This window comes from Phoxinus phoxinus, assembly GCF_949152265.1.
Source record: "Phoxinus phoxinus genome assembly, chromosome: 9".
Lineage (NCBI taxonomy): Eukaryota > Metazoa > Chordata > Actinopteri > Cypriniformes > Leuciscidae > Phoxinus > Phoxinus phoxinus.
In genome coordinates, this window is record NC_136884.1 from 23,238,085 (window position 1) to 23,258,455 (window position 20,371).

Genomic DNA, 20,371 nt, shown 5'->3' on the forward strand with positions numbered 1-20,371 from the left:
GCACCTTTAGCTTTTTTAATGTATAAGTAATCCAATTGTGCTTGAAGAGAAATAAAGTTGCTTTTTTCAGCGCTACTCAGTGCACTTTTATTGCAGTGTTTATTAATCTCAAATATAATCTTGTTTTCATGTTGTCTTCTTATTTTGGCAAGCATTTTACTATAGTTTATAGAAAATTCACAAATTTTAAATTTAAGAAACTCCCATCTGGCTTTATGAGAACTGAAATCATTACTATTCTTAATTACTCTAATTAAATATTTTACCTTTGTACAAAATCCTTCATTTTCAAGCAAATCAGAATTAAATTTCCAATATCCCTTATTATGAAATTTTACCCTTTGGCTTAACAACCAAAACAATAGCGCAGTGATCTTTTACCAAAAATCAGTAATCATAGAGTTTGGTTGAGGGGTACTACTTTTAGGTGGATGTCTGTCAAGAGTTTTATCTGGTGTAACATTAAAGTCTCCACCTATGACAATATTATCTGTTGGGAATAACCTCTTGAAATTAGAAATGAAAGAAGAAACCTCAGCAAAAAGCTGCTGATTTTGTTTTGCATTATTATGGCCATATACATTAACCAAAATAAAAAAGATAAATTCAATATCCAGAACAACTGCAACCCAATGTCCATTAGAATCAGTTTTAACAGAAATCACTTTACCTGGACAGTTGTTAAATAAAATCGCAGTCCCTGCAGAGTGGGAGGATCCGTGGCGGCGGGACTATTATTTCGGTCGGGTGGGGTGTGACATCATAATGCTGCGCCGCGCTACTGCGTCTGTTGTGATACTGTCTATGGTTGTGATTCGGCTACAAAAAGGTTTGTGTGTTACTCATTTAAGATAATTTAAATGGCAACTATTTAATCTGTTTTAATAGTTTTACTAGCTTTAACGAGTAATTTTAAACGAGTAAAACTAGCTTTATACGCAATAATTGAGCCAATTAATAGAATCATTGGTTCTAGAATCACTGTTTGAAACTAATTATTCGGTTTAAAAGAAGAAGAAAAAAGACGCTTCAAAGCTTCACGAAGCGCGTTTTGAAAGCTCCCATAGTTTTAACTAACATTAATTCGTTGTTATTTAATGCAGTTGTTATTTAAGCATTGCAACACTTAATCTAACATGATTAGTAACAGAATGCGTGCATCTCATTTCACTCCGTTTGTCGTAAACAAAGTCACTGAAGTAGTGATGCAGCAACTGAGCTTTCAATTTAATAAATTGTTTGGAAATAAAGTTCAAATTAATAAATTAATTGGCATTGAATGTCAAATATTAATCATTAATATGAAGTCTCTGTTTGTGCGCTGACTAACTAAAGAGCAGATTTTCTTTGCAAATGTTAACATTTACATTTTATATGTTAATTTAGCAGACGCTTTTATAAATTTGGACGCGTTTATCCAATTTTACAAATGAGAACAATAGAAGTACTAACAGTAGGACAACAAAATGCAAGTGCGATGACCCTTCTCAGTTTAATCTTAACGCAGAACACGTAAAACATTATTTTGTCTCAATGTTTTTTTTTCTAAGTCACATTTATAAAAGATACTTAAATGTCCTAATTGAACTAAGGCCCAATCCTGGCTTAATCTAAGCAATGTCTGTGAAACCGAGGCTTAGTTGACTACATATTTGCATTTTTAACTAGATATTATTGTGTATTTCAAGAACCCAACCCTGCTCCTGGAGGGCAACCATCCTGCAGAGTTTAGCTCCAACCCTGATCAAACACGCTTAAAAAATCTAACCAAAGTCTTCAGGATTATTTAGAAAATTATAAATTGTATAATAAATTACATTATATGATTGGTTAGGGATGGAGGTAAACCCTACAGAGCAGCAGCGCTCAAGGGCTAGAGTTGAGACAGTTCAGCAGTGTAAAAAGATATATAGGCTATGCTTCAAGTTTAGGACACTTAGGGACGTCATACATTGCAGTACTTTTTATTTTTTTATTTGCGTCAAATAAATCATAGAAATATTGATGACTATGGCTTGTTATACCCTAATAGGTATAAGGGTATACAGCTCATAAAATCCAAACTATTACAAATATATTAACAAATTCTCTGGATATGGTTTATATGTTTTATAAGTCCAGATTATATAAATCTTTTTTGCTGATAATTTTACACTCGTACCTGTTTTAGGGTTAAACATGACAGTGTCCAAACACACAGAAAGGTGAAGCAACTGAGATCCATGTGACACTATTATAAAGATGGCGTTTATTAAAGAGGAGAGTGAAGACGTGAAGATTGAAGAAACATTCAGAGTGAAACAAGAAGATCATGAGGATCAAACAGGTTAGTTTCATTCTCAAAGCTGAACTCAGTCATTTGATTGTTATTAATGTCCAGCTCTACAGAAATTAATGATGTTTTTTTTAAGAATGTCACATGAGTGTCCTAATTAAAGTGGTTTTATTTGGACAGACATGTTGAGATCACATGACCAGACAAATAAAACTGCTGCCTTTAAGTGATCATGAGAAGACTCTACTTCCATTAATTATTACAACATGAATAATTAAATTGAAGAAAATATTACTGAAGTAGCCTAAACAAAACAATTATTTTCTGTAACATAAAATGACATTTGAAAACCATTAAATGTTATCATTTAATTATGCTGCATCTGAAACAAAACAATACATTTATATTACTGCATAATATTGGAAAAAACTGACATTGCTATATTTAGTTTTTCTGGAATATTGGATATGAAAACAATTTCACCAGATGATTTGAATAGCTCTGTTTGTAAAGAATTAATAATTCGAGGATGATTGGGGTGATTTTGTAGGAGAGTGCATTTATTATTTATTATCAAAATAATAAACAAATTACGAGCATAGATAAATACAACGGAACAAAGATGTAAATGAAACAAGCAGTGCCAAATCAAACTATTCAGGTACAGATTTTGAATAATCAAGTGTAAAATAACACTGCCATATTCTTCATTTTATAAATTAAATATAATTCATATAATTTATTAATGCAATTTATTTTTGTTAAAACTACAAGAGTCATTTTTTTTTTATTAACATTGGTGACACAAACCGCTGCGGGTTTAATGAGCTGCTGTCACTTTAAGATGAATGCACAGACCCAATATCAATCAGTAACATTTATTTCTAAGGGTGTCACGATTTCAATTTTAAATCGAAATCGACCAAAATTAAGTCACAATCTCAAACTTTGAATAAAAAAATGGAATCGTTGGTGCTGCCACGCCCCCATGTCACATTCGGTCGGCTTGTCAAGTGGGAAAAAAAAACACGCGTGTTGAAGTGTTGGGAGTCAACCTCCTTTAAAAGGGGCCGCACACCGGACAAGAAGCGCAGCGCTGCACGCACCGCGTCTATGACAACTCGAGGTATCGCACACCGGACATGCACTTTCTCAGTTTATGGCATGCAATATTGTTATGTTTAAGGACATTATGAAATTAAGATCATGTCTGTACTATCTTATGATTGTAGGCTACTGTACAATTAAATATGTTGTTTAGTCTGCAGTCTGAATTCACTATCTTAGAGTGTCCGTTAACTGAATGAATTGAGAATATCACCTGAAAATCCGATAACATCAGCAATTTTCATTCAACCAGCTGATTTCTGTAAATGAATGTAAAACTAAATGTATATTGCAGCACAGGGTGAAGTCATAACGACGATTTGAGACAAATAAATGTAAATTTAATATAAAACTATGTAATGGTGCTCTGTGGCGCGGCAGGATTTTGAACAAGGTACTGAGCCGTTGCTGCCGGGCGCCACGGCCGCCGGTGTGTGTACACTCATAGAGAATAATGTGTTCGAATTTTAAAGACGTGGCGCTGCACAACGCATAGATTTATCTGTTAAACCAACAACTGTTTGTTTGTTTTGTTGTGAACTTGAATGTCAACTTCTGTGAAGACTGCGGTTACAAAAGAGAAAACTAGATGGCAGGTTATTTTGCTTAAGTTTCCAATTGACTGAAGATATAAGTTATTGTTACATTTATGTTCTTAATAAATGTTTTAAATTTGAATGTAGTGTGGTACATTGCGAACAAAAGTCAGATAATATCCAAGTCTGTTCTAAAAATGGCATAGCAACCTGTGCTTACATTTTTTTTTATCGAGAATCGAACCGTGACCTTAGAATCGGAAATTTTATTGAATCGAGGATTTAGAGAATCGTGACACCCCTATTTATTTCTATAGCAGATTTAAAACCATGTTGGCCAAAGTGCTTAGCAGGACCTAACAAATTCATACAACCTAAAAAGCATGAAACCAAATACAAAAATTGCTCTAAATCCAACACAGTCGAACGCAAGTGAGAATAAATGGGTCTTTAAGTGAGATCTAAAAACATTGAGAGAGGTACAGGATCTAGAGGTAGGCCGTTCCATATTCGAGGAGCTGCAACAGAGCAAAGCCCTGCCTCCTTTTGATTTTAAATGAGACTTGGAAATAGTTAACTAAAGTCTCTGTGAAGATCTTAAAGGGTAACTTTTTTTAGTTTATGATCTGTAAGAATGAGGCTTTATTAGTGCTGTTCATTGATTCGAGTAACTTTTTTGACATTTGGGTATAAAGTGTTTTAATTCTACAATATATGGTGTAAAAACGTCGGAGTTGTGACGTAAGCAGGTTTCAGCTCACCACGCCCTTGGTACGAGCTACCACGCCCCGGCAGAATAAAAACCATCTTGTTTCGTCAAAACCACTGTAGCGAGTCAGGAATTGGAATTGCGAGTATTGAAAATGATCAGGATAGAGTATTTTAGCATCTATTTAGCATAGCATTTATATAGTTATTTAGATTATTTAGTGTAGCCTAGGTAGTTAGCATAAGCCGCGTTTCCACCGCGGGAACTTTCCCCAGGAACTAGGAACTTTGGGCTGTACTCGGTGTAAACCAGGAACCAGGGTCTAAATGAAGTTCCAGGTAAATATTTCCCCCTCCGAAAGTCCCTGCTGGCGAGGTAGTACTTTTTCAAAGTTCAGGAACTTTCGGGGGGGGGACTTGTGTGCTAAACGTGCTGATTGGTTGTGTTCACACCGCATTTTGATTGGATGACTCCACGCAGCATTCTATTTTATCATTTTTAAAAATCTATTGCGGTTCTTGGCTTCATGCAGTAAAGAGTTGTCTGTCTGCAAATATTTAATAAAAAATAAAAAAACAGCTGGACCGACGACTTTATTAAGCGTATGTGTAACAGGAAATTTTCTGCGCGTTCGTCCCAGCCGTCTCGCGGTCAATGTCCGCATCGTATATCTAGCATTACGAGCTTTCTGAACACGCTTTAGTATCAGTGCTCGTCTCTTTTCTTCTCTTTTGTTAATTACCTCGTTAGTAAACCAATACATCACAAACAACTGCAGCACAGTTTGAATCTCCTCCATACTTATTATAAATCTGATTACTGTCCGCCGCAGACTGGGAGGAGCAGTCGCGCGCAGTTTATAATCTTCCCGGTACTTTAGACCGCGGTGTAAACGCAGAAAGCAACCGGTCTGGGGCTAAAAAAGTTCCTGGGACAAATTGTTCCGGGTAATTTCGGTGGCTATAGTTGTTAGCGTAGTATTGTTAGAAGCATTAGTCGCGTTTCCACCGCGGGAACTTTCCCCAGGAACTAGGAACTTTGGGCTGGTACTCGGTGTGTTTACACCGCAGGAACCAGGGTCTAAATGAAGTTCCAGGTAAATATTTCCCCCTCAGAAAGTCCCTGCTGGCGAGGTAGTACTTTTTCAAAGTTCAGGAACTTTCGGGGGTGGGACTTGTGCGCTGAACGTGCTGATTGGTTGTGTTCACGCCGCATATTGACTGGAGGACTCCACGCAGCATTCTATTTTAACCGGCATTAAAAAAAATCTATTGCGGTTCGTGGCTTCATGCATTAAGAGTTGTCTGTCTGCAAATATGGAATTTAATTATAAAAAAACAACTGGGCCGACGACGAGGTTCAGGCTTTATTACGCATATTTGTGTAACAGGACATTTTCTGCGCGTTCGTCCCAGCCATCTCACATTCAATGTCCGCAATACATCACAAACAACTGCAGCACAGTTTGAATCTCCTCCATACTTATTATAAATGTGGCGCTCAAAACTGATTACTGTCCGTCGCAGACTGGGAGGAGCAGTCGCGCGCAGTTTATAATCTTCCCGGTACTTTAGACCGCGGTGTAAACGCAGAAAGTAACCGGTCTGGGGCAAAAAAAAGTTCCTGGGAAAAAAGTTCCTGGGACAAATTGTTCCGGGTAATTTCGGTGGAAACGCGGCTATAGTTAGTTAGTAGCATAGTTTTGCATCAGTTAGGATAGCTTCAAGCTTCATTTAGTACAGTGGTTAGGCTGGTACGTAGGTGTAGTGTTGCTGGTTGCAACAGCACTGCTGGACTGCATAACTTTTCACCAGACTTGTAAATTAGGCGCTAGTGGTTGCATGCACTTGTGTGCCAAACGCTGCTCTTCCTGCATGGACTCCACCACCGCCGGCGCGTTTTGCTGGATATTTTTTTCACATTGTGGCAAAATATACTCAACATAGGTTAATAGTAATAATAATCCACTCAGATAGTGGCCCCATTCTCTCTTGCGCGGCTGCTTCGTTAGCATCGTCGGATGCCGATCATGATGCTGGAGTTAATGCAATGTTAATGAGTTAATGCGATGCGACAACCGCAGTTTGAGCCAGCGGCTCGAATTGATATGGCTCCTCGCTCCACAATTCAGACAATTCCTCCACTTCAGGTGAAGGTGGGTGGGAAAAGTCCTCGACTTCAAATGACCGCTCTGTTGCAAAGCTACTTGCGTCACACTCTCCATTTTAGCGACTCTGACAGCAGCTGTCAATCACTCCGTCACTGCGGGTCTCAGGTGCACTTGGAGGGTCAAACTCTACCACTTAAGTCTTTGCTTCACTCACGTGGAGAAAATTGGCGTATTTAACGTCATTAGAGCAATCAAAAAGTGATTGTAAAGCCAAATTGTCACCCACCTTTTAGAGGCAGGGCCGGCGCAATGCTTTTCATAATCTCAACCAGTGGTGTAAGTGTGGAGTGTGCTAATACAATGCTATATGAGAAAAACAACATTACGATGTCCAGAAATCAATTTCAATAGTACAGTAGCTAAGTTTCCATCCACTTGTCAATCGAATTATCTGAAGTTCGGTAAAAAAACGAATGCGAATAAAGCTGGTGAAAGTGTGTTTCCATCCAACGTCTTTAAAGCAAATAAAAATCTGTGCGTAATGACGTCACATGCTGTTTTGCGATCAAATTGGTATATCGAATTGATTTGAGACATTTTAAGGTGTTTCCATTCATTTTCGCACTGAATCGCACAACATTCAAGCCAACATTTGCGAACAAAGTTTTGCTAAACAAAATGCAATTAAATATTAATTGCAATTAACGTTTCCATCAGCGTTTATCGCATAAGCCGTATAGCGATCAAGATAAAAAATTTCACTCGATCACTTAATTCGGATAAAAACCTGTGGGTGGAAACAGCTACTGTTTAATGTGATAGTTTCATTCTGACATCTAGATTACATGTTAGTACCGAGATTCTTTACGTTAGTAAATAAATACATAGACCCGCAATCAGTTTTTATATTCCTTAGTGGTCTGGTGGTAGAACTTTTGTTGAGCGTATCAGAGGTTCTGGGTTCTAATTTTTATATATTTTTTCCCTCATTAAGATCAAATATGTTCATGATTGTATATCATCAGCAAGGACACGTTTGTGTGCAGACGGCATTAAGTGATAGATTGACACTCTCGTGTGAAGACTGCGCACACAAGCTACAAGAGAACGTTCCGCAACTGATAACATTGGCAAAGTACCCTCGCCTATGATCACAATTATTCAGTGTTTTCATCCACGTCTTTTTTTAGTTTTCAGACATTTAAATAGACATTTAAGGGTGTACTCACACTAGCCAGTTTGAACCGTGCCCGAGTGCGTTTAAACAGCAAAGCGCGGTTCGTTTGACTAGTGTGAGTGCTCCGAACCGTGCCCGGGCGCGGCTCGATTAGCCGGCCCTGGCCCGCTTGGAAGAGGTGGGCCAGAGCACGGTTCAGTTGGACTCGGGCGCGGTTCGCATGCAGTGTGAGCGCTAACCGTGCTCGAGCACGGAACAGGAAGCGTGTACAGGAACTGTAGTCCGTAATCAAAGCTGCAAAGTCCATGCTGCACTTCAGCTGGTACCTTGCAAACCTCCTCATACGAGCAGCACGATTACGTGAAAATTTTCACGCCACTAAGGCGACACATCTGTTTAACAACAGGCTGTGAGAGGGCTGTGGACCACCGTGGACCAAACGACACAAAATTATCCACAAAGAAAACAGAGCGATGGACTCCATTGTGTTCAGAGAGCGCCGCTCTGTTTATCCCGAAACCGTCTCATCATAATGACGTAAGCGTGCTCCAGCACGAATGCTGAAACCCTATGTGAGTGCAGGCCAGAGGGGGTGTGGGGAGGGGGGACAATCGTACTCGGGCACGATTTATGGCAACCGTGCGTAGTGTGAGTACACCCTAAATGAAGTTCTATATAAAAATGGACATTTATAGTTTGTTAAATTCAAATTCAATACACTGATGTCTATGGAAGCTATAATAATCCTTTTGATTAGAATTTGACGAAGTGTTTTATTCATATCAGATACACATTGTGTATGAAACGATAAAGTTTATTCTATTTTTCTAGTTCACCGGCCACTTTGGATAATTGGCGAGGCGTCAAGCAGCCACTTATTTTACAAGTAATGTTCTAATGCTGGGGACTTAGCTAAAATATAGATACCCCAACCCACCGCCCCGCGATGGCCCCCTCAAGAAATATGAATGCCCCCCCAGTTTGTGTGTCTTGGCGCAGGCTCTGTTAAAGGGAGATAAAGCTGAGTGTCATCAGCTTAAAGGTCATAAAACACAGTGTTGGGTGTAATGTGTAACTGTAATTAAATCCCACTGAAAAAGTAAGGGATTACTGTTCATTTTTAGGGAATTTAATTACGTTAGAAGATAACTACATTTATTCATTTAGCAGATGCTTTTATCCAAAGCGACTTACAAATGAGAACAATAGGAGCAGTTAAACTAACAATAGAAACAGTTAAACTAACAGTTGGACAACAAAATGCAAGTGCTATGACCCTTCTCAGTTTAATCTAATGCAGAACACGTTTTATATATATATATATATATATATATATATATATATATATATATATATATATATAAATGTATATATATATATATATATATATATATACATTTATATATATATATATACATATATATATATATAAATAGAATAGAAAGTGTTAGTATTACTGGATCAAGTGCTGCAGAAAAAGATGCGTCTTCAGCCGTTTCTTGAAAATGGCTATGGACTCAGCAGCTCTGGTTGAGTTGGGTAGGTCATTCCACAAGCAGGGAACAGTCATGGTAAAGGTCAGAGAAAGAGATTGTATGCCTCTTTGACATGGCACCACGAGACGACGTTCGCTTGCAGAGTTCAAGTTTCTGGATGACACATAAGTCTGAAGTAATGAGTTTAGTAAAAGGGAGCAGAGCCAGTGGTTGTTCTTTAGGCAAACGTCAGTGACTTTGGATTTGATGCGAGCTGCAACTGGCAACCATTGCAAATTTTGTGAGGAGAGGAGTGACGTGTGCTCTCTTCGGCTCGTTGAAGCCCACTCTAGCTGCAGCATTTTGGATTAGTTGCAGAGGTTTGACCGAGCAAGCTGGAAGACCAGCCAGAAGAGCATTACAATAGTCCAGTCTGGATAGAACAAGCGCCTGGACAAGGAGTTGTGTAGCATGCTCTGATAGGAAGGGCCTGATTCTTCTGATGTTGTACAAGGCAAATCTGCAGGACCGGGCAGTGCTAGCAATGTGGTCTGTGAAATTCAATTGGTCATTAATTACAACTCCAAGGCTCCTGGCTGACCTTGATGGAGTTATGGATGATGAGCCTAGCTGGATGGTGAAGTTGTGATGAAATGTTGGGTTGGCCGGTACCACAAGTAGCTCTGTCTTCGCGAGGTTTAGTTGAAGGTGGTGGTCCTACATCCAGCCAGGAATGTCTGTCAGACAGGCTGAGATGCGAGCAGCTACCGTCGGATCATCAGGCTGGAATGAGAGGTAGAGTTGTCTCATCAGCGTAGCAGTGGTAGGAGAAGCCATGTTTCAGAATCACAGATCCTAGTGATGTCATGTAGATGGAGAAGAGAAGTGGTGCAAGCACTGAGCCCTGAGGCACTCCAGTAGCTAGATGTTGTGACTTTGACATCTCACCCCTCCACGACGACACCCTGCTACACATTTTGAGAAGTGCGTCAAAATTCACACCACAAGCACTCTGGGTTGTTTATGGTAATCATCTTTAGGAGCTATATCTATAATATTTTTTATCTAAAGCCAAAAGCGCTTCATTCAAGTACTTTCAAGACATATCCAGCTGCAGAACCGCAGCACCAGCAGTTTCAAAACCACAGCCACAGAACGGAAGTGAGGGGCGTAGCTTACGGTCTTAACGGAGTAGCACTACCTAGGGTTTTGGAGTGTAATTTGCTTTTATTACACACAAAACATCGTAGTTTATATGTATGTTAATATGATACATTAAAGGATTAGTTCACTTTAAAAAAAAAATTGCTGATAATTTACTCACCTCCATGTCATCCAAGATGTCCATGTCTTTTTCTTCAGTCGAAAAGAAATGAATTTTTTTGAGGAAAACATTCCAAGATTTTTCTCAATATAATGGATTTCTATGGTAACCAAGGGTTTGAAGGTCCAAATGTCAGTCTCAATCATAGGTCTCAATGCAGCTTCAAAGGCTCTACATTATCCCAGTTGAGAAATAAGGGTATTATTTTGCAAAACGATCGGTTATTAACTAATCAGCCTTCCTGTAGCTCAAACAGTAGAGCATTGGCGCTTGCAACGCCAAGGTCATGGGTTCGATTCCCAGGGAAAGCAAGAATTGATAATGTGTAGCTTGATATGCAATGTAAGTAGCTTTGGATAAAAGTGTCTGCCAAATGCATAAATGTAAATTAAAATTAGTTAATTACGTTACGTATTACGCCATCACGTTGGAAAGGTCATGCAAGACGTGTTTACAAAGCGAACGGGCAAAGACTAATACACGTACCAATAATCGGGGTTCCCGCAGGGTTTTAAAAAGTCTAAAATAGTGAACTTTAAATTTAAGGCCTTAAAATGTCTTAAAAACGGCCAGATTTTCTTAAATTTAATTTAGTCAGGTCAAAAAAAGGTTTTACCCTAGTTCATTTCCAGTAACGCTGGCCGCATAAAGTTATTACAAAGTAGCAAAAAAGTATAGTCGTAACCTACAAAGCGGAGCTCTAGAGCAGGGGTCTTCAACAAGTTGCTCGCGTGCTACCAGTAGCTCGTGGCCTGATTGGAGGTAGCTCGCCAAGAGGCCGTTCACATATTGCGTCTTTTGCGTGCTCAAGTTCGTTATTTCAAATGTAGGCGTGCGGCAAGCGCACCGAGGTGAAATAATCTACATTTTTCAGAATTCTGCAAGCGCACCGCAGGTCATGTGACAAGAACCAACCAATCAGCTTCACCCTTTCCATAACAACATTGAACGCTCAGTCAACATGAAGGATGGGGGTGCACCCAAACACTACGGGTGTTTTTCTCTTCTCCGTAAATAAATCTTGTACCAGAGCTAAAGCAAGCGTTTATAAGTGGTGGAAATATATTAGCTACTAAAACTTCTTTGTCGTTGTGGAGAGCACAGTGCATGGTTGCATAGCAACAACAGACGCCACGGGAAAATCTGACCGAATTTTACTAGCTAATGTGCGTTGTAAATGTCAGTAATTTGTCTTTTTTTTTTTTTTTTGCTAATACTTTTATAAAAAATTATTTAAAGGCTGAAATATGTGAGGTTTATCTTTTTATAAAACCTTTTTTTGTCTCAACTTTATTTGAACTTGTACATGTTAGTAGAAAACATGTTGCAAGACACTCTTTTAAAATCTAGCCATAATTTTTTATGTTATTATTTTAATGTTTATGTAAACAAAAAGTGCATATTGATTAGGCATGTACCGGTATCAAATTTTAATGCTGCAATTAATTGTACTGAAGCACTTAAATCATTTCACCAAGTTTTATGTCAAACCAACAAACAACAAATAAAATGAACAGATCTATGTACTTTTTGTTTGCATAAACATTAAAATAACATTAACAATGATTGGTTTTTAAACAAAGAATTTTGTGTAGTTGTTTTGTAGTGGTGTAGCTGTGATCAGATGTCAAAAGCAGACTTGACTCAAGCTGTGTTTAATAAGGGATTTGATTTGGAAGAGTTCTAAAGAAAGCAAAGAGATGACAATATTGACAAGACGTTCTGAGATTACAGGAAACGCCAGTAACACTTAATTTTACAGTGTCCTTGTTATGCCATTGTTATACTATTAATTGTTGTTACATCTACTAACTCTAGAAATAACACTAAATTATGCACATTCACAAGCAACTTACCTAAAACCTAACCATATAGTATGTTGTTAATTTTTAATATTAAGTACTTATGTGTGTAATTACACACAACCATGGCACTGTAAAACAAAGTGTAACTGAAACGCCTCTTATTGTAGCTTAGTGCATATATGGTGCTGATTTTGATGCCTGTTTCTGTGTCTTTTTTTATTTTATTTTTTTTAGAACTGATGGTGCTGAAAGAGAAAAATCAGTATAAGAATCATGATGATTTCATGACTGGAGAACAATTCACTCAGACTGGAAAGACATCCTTTAAAAAAAAAGCTGAGAAGACCAAATCTGACCTTTATTACTCCTGCCCTCAGTGTGGAAAGAGTTTCGATCAAAAACAAAGCGTTAAAGTCCACATGAGAGTTCACACTGGAGAGAAGCCTTTTATCTGCCAACAGTGTGGGAAAAGTTTCACTCAGAAAGGAGCCCTTAACGTCCACATGAGAGTTCACACTGGAGAGAAGCCTTTCACCTGCCAACAGTGTGGAAAGAGTTTCACTCAGAAAGGAGCCCTTAACCTCCACATGAGAATTCACACTGGAGAGAGCCCTTTCAGCTGCCAACAGTGTGGAAACAAGTTCATTCAAAAAGGAGGCCTTAAAAAGCACATGAGAATTCACACTGGAGAGAAGCCTTACACATGTCAACAATGTGGAAAGAGCTTCACAACAAAACTGAGCCTTAGGTATCATATGAACATTCACACTGGAGAAAAGCCGTTCCCATGTGATCAGTGTGGAAAGCGTTTCAGACGTAAAGTAACCCTTAATCGGCACATGAGGATTCACTCAAAAGGGGACTGTTTTGTATGTCATCAGTGTGGAAAAAGTTTCACAGACATGAAACGTCTTAACATGCACCTAGCAATTCACTCCGGAGAGAAGCCTTTCATTTGCCAGCAGTGTGGAAAGAGTTTCCGATTAAATAAAAACCTTGAGAGTCACATGAGAATTCACACTGGAGAGAAGCCTTTCAAATGCCAGCAGTGTGGAAAAAGTTGCCGTCATAAAGTTAGCCTTAAGAAGCACATGGAACTTCACACTGGAGAGAAACCTCACACATGCTCTGAGTGTGGAAAAACTTTCAGATTTAAAGTAACCCTTAATGCCCACATGAGTGTTCACACAGGAGAGAAGCCTTACGGATGCCCTCTGTGTCGAGAGAGTTTTGCATATAAAGCATCTCTTGAAGCCCACATGAGAAGTCACACTGGAGAGAAGCCTTTCACCTGCAAAGTCTGTGGGAGGAGCTTCTCTGAAAAAGGAAATCTTAAAACTCACATGAGAGTTCACACTGGAGAGAAGCCTTTCACCTGCCCTCAGTGTGGAAAGAGTTTCACGGTTAAAGGAAACCTTAAGACTCACACAAAACTTCACACGAGAGAGAGGCTTTTCTCGTGTATTCAGTGTGACAAGAGCTTCTCACATAAGAAAGACTTGAATTGTCATTTGCGAACTCATTCTGTAAAGAAACTGCAGTGTTCTGATTGTGGTAAGAGGTTTAGAAAAAGGTGTTATTTCAAAAATCACCTTTGCATTAACGCTGGAAGAAGGCCATTTAATTGTGATCAGTGTAATAAAAACTTTATTTTGTCATTACACTTGCAGATACATCTGAAAAGTCATGGAAATGTGAAACCCTATTTGTGTCATCTGTGTGGAAAGAGTTTTAAATGGCCCAGCAATTTAAAATGGCATCAGAAGATACGTTCCTGTGTAAAATCAAAGCTACGTTCACACCGCAGTTGAATGTGGCCCAGATATGATTGTTCCCTTTCATGAACTTGGAAGGCTTGAGGCCTTTTCTTTTTTTTATTATATACATATGTATTCACCTGTACCTACCTGATCACCCCATTTGCTATAGTTTGACTGTTTACGGTAGACGCCCTTTTCTTTCGATTGTACAGAGACATCACTTCATTCTGTTTATTGATACCTCAGAAACAAATATTAATTAAACTTTTGTCTAAATGAAAGATTATGAATAAAAGGATATAACATGATCATTGCACTGCATTATTTGATGAATTCTTAGCACTGGTAAACATGTTTTGAACCAGGACTTGAAGATGGTTACTGTTGGGGCTCATCTGGTAACATCTGGAAGCTGGTTCCAGCTGCGGGTTGTGTAATAGCTAAACATTCAAACAATCCTTTCACTGGTCATAGGTGTTTCATTGGAGACCTCTGTCATAGCCTTTCAAATTATATTTGATAGTATATGCGAACACAGGTCATAGACAAAATGCATACAACTTACTGTGCGTTCACACCGGACGCGAATAGCGCGTCAAATTCGCGCCTGCCGCATCTAGTTACATGCTTAACCACTTTGTGTCCATTCGCGCGTAAAAACATAAGTTTGAAGCGATATTTACGCGCGTCAAAGGCAAAAGTTTCAAAACCTGTTGGCGGCCATCTTTTTACAAGATGTCTGATGTTGATCAATCATTTATCGAGAGAGTCACCGCTCTGTATTTGCTCTGGAGAGCAGAACAGCGGCGTAGGGATCATTGTCGCCGTATTTGGGTCCACCAGACCCTCCGGAGGCGAACCCAGTTTGGCGAGTTTCACCATTTGCTCCAGGAGCTGCGCCTGGATGACGGCCGCTTTCAGCGCTACTTCCGCCTGTCCGCCCAGTTTGATGACCTACTGTCCCGTATCGGAGCGAGGATCACCCTCCAGGACACCGACTACAGGCGCTCTATCCCAACTGCGGGGAGTGCCTGTCCATCTGTCTTCGGATAGTAAATGTATATGATATTTTAAATACAGTATATTCAATAAGTTAACATATGCTATGCTATCAATGTTTTTTTTTAAACTGTGGTACAGATACCACTGTTGGTGCTCTTTCTAGTGATACTCAGTTAACTGCTATAACCTAACGTTAGACATTAACCTAGAAATTAAAATATTCTCTTGGCAGACGTGATACTGTCAGGTTTCTCTGTATAAACACAGTAATCTTTCTAGTGATACTGAGTTAACTGCTATAACCTAGACATTAACCTAAAATTATCTATATGTAAGCAATATGTAGTGCTTGATTATTGGCATTTTAATATACCATAAACCATTCACTGTTAAAAAAAGTTCCGTTAAAAAACGGAAAAAGTGCTGGTAATTAATTACCATCACTTTTTCCGTTATTGTACGGACACTTCCGTAAACCTTAAAACGGATATTTCCGTAGATTTATATGAGTTTTTCTGTACCATTGACGGACATTTCCGTCAAACCTAAAATGGAAAATTCCGTATTTTCCGTAAATTTTTGCGTTATTGTACGGACAATTCCGTAAACCCTATAACAGATATTTCCATAGATTTACCTGACTTTTTCTTTACCATTTACGGACACTTCCATCCAACCTAAAATGGAATATTCCGTATTATTAAAGTACTCAATCCGTACCATTTACGGACACTTCAGTCATCCTAAAATGTTTAATTCCGTACAGTTCTCTATACCGTTTATCATCAATAAAGCACAAATGTAGAATCACAACAATTATTTATTTCCTTTAACAGCTGCCAGCGCTTTAAAGTGATTGCACTTTTTGTGGTGAATGAATTGCAATATTTACATTACAACCATTCAGAACATCACCTTCACATTCAGAGCAATTTTACATACATAAACCAGCTGTTCTCTCAAAAGAACTACAGCCATGTCCTTTAACAGGGGGCTGCCAAATCTAGCAACTTTTTAGCACCCACAGGCTGACAGGCATTAATAACAAATGGATTTGTAAAAAAGACATTGACAAAATAAGACAATAAAACTGCCAGCATTGCTGTTGCTGTCTCACCTGTCAGTGCAAAATGAGGAGCCACCTCCAGGAGGATGCAGAAACCTACACCTCCAACTCCACATTTCACACCGACAGGCAGAGCTTTGCAACCAGTGTCTGACCTTTCTACAAAAAACAAATAGAACATTAGAAGTATTACATTATACAACTTTTCTATAAAACATCAGTGCAGCAATAACATGTGCAACATGCCATAAAGAGATTTCTGCAAAAAATAAAACTTAAAACTTACACCTCCAACTCCACATTGACAGGCAAAGCTCTACCTGGAATCCCCCTTAACATGGGGGATTTGAAACTGCAGCATGTGTGTTGTGGGCATCTAGTTAAAACATCTGAACTCACATAATACTGTAAAAATTTGTATTTCTACTCCCAAGCCCCATGTTTTTGTGTGTGTGTGTGTGTGTGTGTGTACATTCAGTCCAAAAAGGTATTTTCTGAGCTTTGAGAACAGCTCAAATGGCCCACTCAGATTCCTTCTGCTTGCATTCAAATTCCTTCAGCTGAGAAACCAGCTTGCACACCTGTGGAGGAATGAAGTGTTGTTTCTTCCCCTTCTTCTCTGCCTTGGAGCCTCGCTCAGGATTGATCCCAAAGAAAACTCTGATAAAAAATAATAGTGTGATGCAGACAAAGTTTGCACGTGTAGTGTGGCTTGACAGGAGTGGAGCAGTTCAATAAAATCATACATTTGTTTTCTTCAATATGCCCCTATGTGTGAACCTCTCTATCATTCTAGTTGACCATCTGTCTAGTACCCAATGTTGTTGTGGTGCTGGTGCTGGTGCCAGTGGCTAAGCTTATCTCTTCCTTTGTATTTTCAAGACACATGCATTCACACTGCGCATATACAGAAATGTTTGCAAGGGCGAGAAGTCTGCTTATAACCAACACATGACAGCATGCATCCCTCAACATGTGTGCAGGGATATTATAAATGCACAGAACACAGAAGGGGATAGAAAACACAGTTGACATCGTCCTATCAAAAGGTGTAACAGCACATTTGAACACGGACTGTCCTGGGGGTTACTCAAACATGGAGTGGAGCAACTGTGACATTCAGTGCATGTAACATCAAAATATTAGCATTTGGGCATGAATCCAGCATGTATCCAGCTTTGCTTCTGGAGGGGGTCCCTGGAACAACATATTTTGAGGTTGGAGTCTGCAGCCAAATACATTTCAGTTTGTGTCTTTGACATGAAAAGTTTTGACCACCACTGACATAACCTGGTCTCAGGTGCTAATGGTTTTAAAGAGATAGCTCAAACGAATTTTGTGTCAAGAAACCATTCTAAGAAAAATATATTTTTGCTCCATTTCCCAACTAGAATCATGTTATGTTTGTTTTGTTTTTTATTGACTTGGGACACTATGTAAAGCAAAAAGCATGTTACCTGCCATTTTAAAAAATATGACACATTTATTCCAACAATAGTCTTCAACAGGGAGCTACGAAATCTACGAACAAATCCATATTCAGGGGGATCATAAGCCAATAACAGCTGATCTAAAAGCTCACAGCATGTGGCGACACATTTTGAGCTTGTACATCTCAGACAAAGGGGTTTGGTGTAGATTGACAAAAAGCAGGTCGGGTGCAGAAAGGCACGGCAAAGTCACATTTACAAAGTATTTCCAAACAATGAGTGCTTACCTTTGCATGAATTCGAGAGTAAAAGCCATCTCCGGTGGGTACTGAACGTTGCAGACATAAAACATGGAGAAGACGTAGCTCAAGGCCACAATGGGAGAGGTGATGTGGTCATTGACAAGTAACCCATCAAGAGCAATCTTGAATGGCTGGTCACCTTAAACACAGATTAAAAAAAAGATAAAGAAAAAAAAACAATTCTGAGCACCATGTACAAAAAAAATAATCCTATATTTTAAGGCAAGCAAAACATTTCTTTAATAAATACGACAAAACAACAGCTTATAAAACAGCTCGCTGAGATACAAAAAATATTTAACTACAAACCTCTGACTAGGATGCATGGGGTCACTGGGAGTTCGACTTCAGGATCTGCAGAGATCTGTTTTGGTGACAGACATGACACATGAATTAATGTTTCCAGTGCACACAAACCTGCTGGCAGATTGATTATCTGCTAGTGTCTTCATCAGACAGAGGTAGCCATTAAGCACAGACATTAATGTAAATAGTTTATAGAAAGAGAGTTTATAGAGAATATCAGCAGCACAGTTAGGGGAATCTATACTTCATACTGTGATTGGTTACTTGGTTCACCACTGGATGCAAATAATTATCTTGCACACAGTTTAAAATTTACAACATCTACCTCTTTTTTGTTGAAGAGTTTATAAGAGTCTTCCTTGAAGTAATTTGCAATGCCACAGATGAGCTGTATTGGACCTTCGCCCGTCTTCATCCCTTTGGAGTCAAGGAAGTCATTGATCCCCTTTTCTTTTTTGGAAAGTTCCTGTTCAAGGTTCAAGGTGTTAATTTTGTACAGGTACATAAGACTAACACTCATTTTCGTTTGGCCTCCAAAAAATGCAGCTATGGAGAGAATTTAAAAAAAAAAAAAAAAAAAATTATTTCATTTTCATTTGCAACCTGTTCTGTTCTGTTCTGTTTTGATCTCAAATGTTTTGCTTTTTTGGTTGCCACTTCCTGATTTTTGGTCTCAAATCTATTCCATTTGATTGTTCATCCAATTTATTCTATTTGATTGGTTGCCAGTTTATCTTTTTTGGTCTCAACTCTCTTTTTGGTTGCAAATCTTTTTTTGATTGATTAATAAAGACAAAATTCTCTCCATATGGAGCAGCACAGCACAATCATAATAATAACAGTAACAACACACCTGTGCCAGCTTGTTTTGTACAGAGAAGCCAAGGAGTTTAGATGCATGATCAAACAGGTGAGGAACTTCAAACAGGAACGGCCACTCGTCCTTTACAACGCCAATAGGGGTATCAGCATCGTTGAGGATTTCACGCTGAATGGGATATGTTTCAGTCATCAATTTTCGAACAGATGACTCCTAAAGATATGAGGCAGTTAGTCAAACAGTTAGTCAAACTAACCAATTAAAATAATAAAACAGGGTATCAATTTCAATAGATTATGGGCATAGTGATGTCAGACGATCTACAATTTCACTATGTGTCCTACAATTTCATGTGTCCTTACAACACAAGAAAATAATGGATGATTGCAGACCCACCTGAAGATCCCGGGTTTGAAAGGCACGTTTCAAGTCATCTCGTTTAGACAGCAGGTCTTCTCTACACACAGTCCCCTCAATGATTGGATCCCACGCCACACATCCATACAGATCTGAATTCCTGGGCCTTTTCTTTGTTGAATTTTCACCCCCTGCTCACCTGCTTCAAATGCTTTGACAGCTCTGACAAATCTTTTGCACTGAATGAATGGCAGAGTGTCTTTAATGTCCTCCGGGTCCACAAGACTCAGGTCATCTACAGAGAGAACTCCTAATTCCTCCAGTTTAGCCATGAGTGTATCCATCTGATCGCTACTGAGCGATGGCATTGCTTTCTTGGCATAGTTTTTCACAAGTTCCATGTTGGTGTGTGTTTAAGAGGAATGAGCCACTGAGTACCTCTCTGGTAAGAATAAAGTGGATGATAATCATCAAATTTGTTCAAATCATGGCAACTAAACAGGTCAAAAGCATTTTTATCAAGTTCCTAGAGTCCAAGCTCAGGTACCCAGCTGGCAGTTTTCCCTCGAAGCAAAAGTAGAAGAGTAGTTTAATTTTTTACAAAAATGCTTGCTATTTGTCCTAACTGCAGTTGTCCTTTGGCATAGCTCAGTAACACCAGCATTCCATTTGCATATGTAGTGCCTTTAACCTGCACTCTCTCTGTGACAACGGAGTTACTTGAGTTCAAATCAAATTCTTCAACCACTGTCTGTATGTTCTGGTCATAGAGCTCTGGATAGAACCGTGTTGAGTCTGAGACATGAACCT

The 20,371-nt window shown here is 38.9% G+C and overlaps 3 protein-coding genes across 4 annotated transcripts in view; 1 reads left to right on the plus strand and 2 right to left on the minus strand.

Annotated features, from left to right (window-relative positions):
• Window positions 1-20,371, minus strand: part of LOC307003877 (uncharacterized protein) — a 337,300-nt gene that overhangs the window by 216,754 nt on the left and 100,175 nt on the right. The gene's annotated exons all lie outside the window — the stretch shown is intronic.
• Window positions 715-14,585, plus strand: LOC307003873 (uncharacterized protein). Of its 2 annotated transcripts, XM_079622729.1 has the most exons (4): window positions 715-829; window positions 2,171-2,326; window positions 12,753-14,072; window positions 14,189-14,576. In XM_079622729.1, the coding sequence occupies exons 2-4, from the start codon at window positions 2,242-2,244 to the stop codon at window positions 14,251-14,253; spliced, it is 1,470 nt and encodes a 489-aa protein (XP_079478855.1). In that variant the 5' UTR covers window positions 715-829; window positions 2,171-2,241; the 3' UTR covers window positions 14,254-14,576. The 2 variants fall into 2 exon arrangements, with proteins under 2 accessions (XP_079478855.1, XP_079478854.1); XM_079622728.1 differs by having other exon boundaries at window positions 12,753-14,585.
• Window positions 16,803-19,645, minus strand: LOC307004922 (uncharacterized protein). Its single transcript, XM_079624527.1, has 6 exons — window positions 19,601-19,645; window positions 19,238-19,417; window positions 18,710-18,834; window positions 18,388-18,442; window positions 18,064-18,217; window positions 16,803-17,006 (listed from the first exon to the last, which is right to left on the minus strand). Exons 3-6 carry the CDS (start codon window positions 18,797-18,799, stop codon window positions 16,859-16,861), a joined length of 447 nt encoding a protein of 148 aa, XP_079480653.1. The 5' UTR covers window positions 18,800-18,834; window positions 19,238-19,417; window positions 19,601-19,645; the 3' UTR covers window positions 16,803-16,858.